The 5,193-nt window shown below is 38.1% G+C and overlaps 1 protein-coding gene across 1 annotated transcript in view; it reads left to right on the top strand.

Annotated features, from left to right (window-relative positions):
- The window catches only part of SYPL1 (synaptophysin-like 1), a 23,180-nt gene that overhangs the window by 15,829 nt on the left and 2,158 nt on the right, over window positions 1-5,193 (top strand). The window contains exon 4 of the mRNA XM_011956868.1: window positions 3,940-4,128. Coding sequence (XP_011812258.1) covers window positions 3,940-4,128 — 189 coding nt within the window. The remainder of the gene's footprint in view (window positions 1-3,939; window positions 4,129-5,193) is intronic.

Below are 5,193 nucleotides of genomic sequence, written 5' to 3'. Positions count from 1 at the left end.
CCCAGCACTTTGGGAGGCCGAGACGGGTGGATCACGAGGTCAGGAGATCGAGACCATCCTGGCTAACACGGTGAAACCCCATCTCTACTAAAAAACTAGCCGGGCGAGGTGGCGGGCGCCTGTAGTTCCAGCTACTCAGGAGGCTGAGGCAGGAGAATGGTGTGAACCCAGGAGGCGGCGCTTGCAGTGAGCAGAGATCCGGCCACTGCCCTCCAGCCTGGGCGACAGAGCGAGACTCCATCTCAAAGAAAAAAAAAAAAGAGTAACTACAAAGTCAGTTATTAGTGACTTAAAGGGAGAACAGTGGTGTTTTTTATGTGTGATACTGGTCATTCATAGGTATGAGAAAACATGTCTGCTAATTATTGTGAAGTTACTTTAAAGGGAAGGCTATTTAAATATGAAGGATTATTAAATAAGATTACAAATTTTATTTACTTATTTATTTTTAATTTTTGCTGCTGGATCATAAGAATGGAAATGGTAAGTAAGTAATACAACAGTCTTATCATTCAGATTTATTCTGTTTCTTATGTCATAGGAGACATAAGAAAACTAGAGGTTTGCATAAAATACTTCTCGGTTATTAAAAAGATAAGATGTCAACTGTTTTAATTTGCAGTGCTTATCCAAGATACATGTTAGGAATCTATGTTTTCTGCAGACTTTTCAAATCTTATTGAAAAGGGAACTAGAATGATCTTATAGATAATTATATTTTGTTAAAATTCTTTGTAACTAGAAGCTATTTCTCGCCATTTTGTCATTATCCCAACAAATTTTTTTACTAAATCTATCAATGTGCCCTTTATTTCTCATATTTTATCTAGTAAACTTTTAAAAATACTACACTTCTTAAAGCAGCATTCAGACCTGTTTTTGTAGGTGGTTTTTCTGTCTGATAAAACTATAAAACTGACCTAGTTGCATCATTCAGAAAAGTAAAAAGTAATTTTCCACCTCAGAATGACCAATTAGTGGTCAGATAAAGAAATAATCCGGAATTGGTTCCTTAAGTAGGTTTTTATTGTTATATAATGGGTGCTTCTTGTCTGTAAAAGTCTAGCTTCTAAATTTAATTTTCAGTTCTATTTTTAATTCAACCATAAAAATATTTAAAAGTTTTCTTTGAGATACTAGGTGCAGTGGGTCATGCCTGTAATCCCAGCACTTTGGGAGGCTGAGGTGGGTGGATCACTCCAGGAAGTCAGGAGTTTGAGATCAGCCTGGCCAACGTGGTGAAACCCCATCTCTGCTAAAAATACAAAAATTAGCTAGACATGGTAGTGGGCGCCTGTAATCCCAGCTACTCTGGAGGCTGAGGCAGGAGAATCACTTGAACCCAGGAGGTAGAGGTTATAGTGAGCCAAGATCACACCACTGCACTCTAGCCTAGGTGACAGAGCAAGACTCCATCTCAGGGGAAAAAAAAAGTGGGCGGGGGGGGTTGAGATACCCAAAATTTAAGACATAGCCAAATGTGACATTAATTTTTAGGTACTTTTAATGAGGACAAGCCCTTTTAGCAATATTCCCAATTCTGTGCTAAGGTGTTTCTAGGAGTATTTCAATTATGAAAATTTAAATTACTTCAATTCTCTTTTGAAGTAAATATAGCACTTTTTTTGTTAAGTAGCAGGAGTTTAAGGTTTCAAGGCAATGTGGAAAATTGAGAATACCAGAAAATGAATCTAAACAAAAATAGGGTATCCCAAATTCTAAAAATCTGTGAATCATATTACGAATTGTTGGGAGGAGTAGAGCTGCCCTAGGCAGCTGCAGGTTGTGCATTGCAGAGCTCCAGGTGGCACCATTCACTTAGAGTGCAGTGTGACTAGAGTCCTGAGTAGAGCAAATACCATCTGAAGGGACCAGAATTCCCCCCACGTTCCTTCAACCTAGGTTACTTTGTGCATCATTTTCAGAAAAATAGAAGAATGTCATGCCCCAAGCCATCCAAGTGGATTTAAGAGCATAACCAGAAAAAAAAAAAAGTATTTGGAAGGAAGAAAATACCTGAAAATTAGGAGGATTTGACATATATTGATCAAAGTTGTGAACTTTTCCGTAAAGAGAAATTATTTAACATACGATATAACCTCATGTTACTCATCAGTTTTCCAAAAGACACTATTTCTAGCAAGTGTTTAGAAAATGTCTACCTGCAGCAGAATGTATAGCAGATGTACAGCAGTAAAAAGGGGAGTACTTCCGCAGTGCAGAAAATATAAGCTATCTTTCTAGTATTTTCTCTTTGATCTAGGTTTTTTAAAAGGACAAGTAGCAGCAGAGAGCTCAGATGCAAAGTGCATGTACTTTCGTGTTTGTGTAATTAGTAATTATTTTTGGTTCTCTAATCTTAAGTATTCATTCAGTGTTGTCTTGACCAAGTGGGCAAGCTATATAGCATAGCTTCCATATCTCGTAAGAGGTCACTGGTATTTATCCTAAATATTAGGTTGGTACAAAACTAATTGTGTTTTTTATCATTAAAATAAATAGCAAAAACCACAATAACTTTTGCACCAACCTAATAAATGACTAAAAGGTGGCTGGCAAAATAATTAAAAACTAATTGGGTTTATTTAAAAAACAAAATGCTTCTGTGATAAGCTCCAAAACCCATTCTGAGGTTAGAAAGATTTTTGCTGCAGATGTGTAAGAGCTTCTGTCCTTGAGTGTATGTATATGTTTAGCATATATAGCATCCAAAAGATAAAAATTTTATATTATTCCTACCCTGGTCATTAATTTGAAGGAAAATCAAACAAGATTGGACTTATGATCTAAAATATTAAAACCACCCATTAGAACCATTTATTCTAAAATATTAAAACCATCCCATTCTTTGTAATAAATAGCAAAGGAGTCAGTACAGAGTTAATAGTGATAAGGTGTCTTGGGAGATTTTTGTTGTTGCCTTTTTCTTAATTAATGAGCATTCTTAAAATTTGTAGTTAGGAAATTTAAGAGATACCATTCTGGTGTGTGCTTTTCACTATTTTATTATCCATCTCGTGGAGAATTCGGTTTAAAGTTAGAGTTTTGCAGAAGAAGGATAAGGGAGTTGAGAGTATATGCAAGGGATGATAACGAAGGCCTTTAGAGTAGAAATTGATTAAAAGAAGTGAGGATGGCCGGGCGCAGTGGCTCACGCCTATAATCCCAGCACTTTGGGAGGCCGAGGTGGGTGAATCACCTGAGGTCAGGAGTTCGAGACCAGTCTGACTAACATGGTGAAACCCCATCTCTACTAAAAATACAAAAAAATTTAGCTGGGTGTAGTGGTGGGTGCCTGTAATCCCAGCTACTTGGGAGATTGAGGCAGGAGAATCACTTGAACCCGGGAAGCAGAGGTTGCTGTGAGCCGAGATCATGCCATTGCACTCCAACCTGGGCAACAGAGCAAGACTCTGTCTCAAAAAAAAAAAAAAAAAAAAAGTGAGTACATTAGTGAAGTGGTGAGACAGTGAGAAAGCAGTAGGATCAGATTGTAGGTCTTGGTGGGATCAAAGGAGTTTTAGGATTGGGGTGCCAGAGAGAGTGAGCTGGAAAGAGGTGTTATCGGAAAATGGGATGATCAAAACAGAGTATGGAAGGATACAGTTATTGGTGATGACAAGATCCAAGGTATGATCCTGGGAGTAAGTGGCTGAGGTGAGATTATGATGAAGGGTGTATAAAACTGGTTTCTAGTGTGAAAATCTGAGACTTCTGAGGAGATGACTGAGTCTTATTGACTGTTGTAACTTAGGCACTGTGCTTGTAACACTAACAGCAATGTTTACTATGCTCACTGACTTTTTAAATAAAGTATATCATGAAGGCCATTTCTCAGTACCATAAGGTTGAATGTAATCTCAGTTTCTTCATCATGGATTTGAAATTTAGTATTAAAATTAATTGTTCATTATTAACTCTTACTGATTTTTGCTTTAGGACTTTGTTGTTACACTTGTTGCCACTTTTTTGTGGTTGGTGAGCACTTCTGCCTGGGCTAAAGCTCTGACAGATATTAAAATAGCTACCGGTCACAATATTGTTCAGGAACTTTCGCCTTGTAAGAAGAAAGAAATACTGTGTTACTTTGGCTCTGTGACCAGTATGGGATCCCTAAATGTATCTGTGGTATGTATGCATTATTTATAATTTATTTCATATACTTGTTTAAAGTACTAGTAATTCAAGAAAGCAATAGCTTTCAGTAAATCTCTGGATGGTTTTTATTTTTACTCAGCCATCTGAATTCTAGTTACAATATAGTGGTTAGTGAAGAAAAGTTTGTTTAAAAAAAAAGTATTGCCTGTAACCAAGATCATGATTTTATTCATCTCTGAGACTTTCTTTCATCTAGTCAGATTTATATCTGGGAAGATTAATTTCTTTTTTTTTTTTTTTTGAGATGGAGTTTCGCTGTGTCGCTCAGGCTGGAATGCAGTGGCATGATCTCGGCACACTGCAACCTCCACCTCCCGGGTTCAAGCAATTCTTGTGCCTCAGCCTCCTGAGTAGCTGGGATTACAGGGGCATGCCACCATGCCTGGCTAATTTTTGTATTTTTAGTAAAGACAGAGTTTTACCATGTTGCCCAGGCTGGTCTCAAACTCCTGGGCTCAAGTGATCTGCCTGCCTTGCCTCTCAAAGTGCTGGGGGTTATAGGTGTGGCCACCGAGCCTGGCCTTGTTTATTTTAAATAAAGTTTTTTTTGGAACTCAGCCATACAAGATCATTTACACATTGCCTATGGCTGCTTCAGTGGTAAAGTTGAGTAGTTGTAACAGAGATAAAAAAATATATTGCTATTTGGCCCTTTTCAAAAGAAGTTTGTTGATTCCTGGTCTATGTCCCTAAACTCCTTAATTTAAAATCAGACCCAGATAATTCTTATACTCAGCCTTAGTGGCAGTCACGAACTAATTTTGAATCTTTGAGGTATCAACAAAGGACTTAGATTTGAAGTCCTGATACTTTTGGCTTCAGAGCCTACTGAGCTAGAAATATTCTCTGAGATTTAGTTAGTAGGATCTGCCCTAGATTATTGGTGGCAGATCCAGAGATAAATCATGGTTTTAAGCTACACCTCCACTATAAAAGAGTAACTACAGGCCGGGCGCGGTGGCTCAAGCCTGTAATCCCAGCACTTTGGGAGGCCGAGACGGGTGGATCACGAGGTCAGGAGATCGAGACCATCCT

Source organism: Colobus angolensis, unplaced genomic scaffold, assembly GCF_000951035.1.
Source record: "Colobus angolensis palliatus isolate OR3802 unplaced genomic scaffold, Cang.pa_1.0 Scaffold427, whole genome shotgun sequence".
Classification (NCBI taxonomy): Eukaryota; Metazoa; Chordata; class Mammalia; order Primates; family Cercopithecidae; genus Colobus; species Colobus angolensis.
This window is presented reverse-complemented; position numbering and strand designations above follow the sequence as displayed.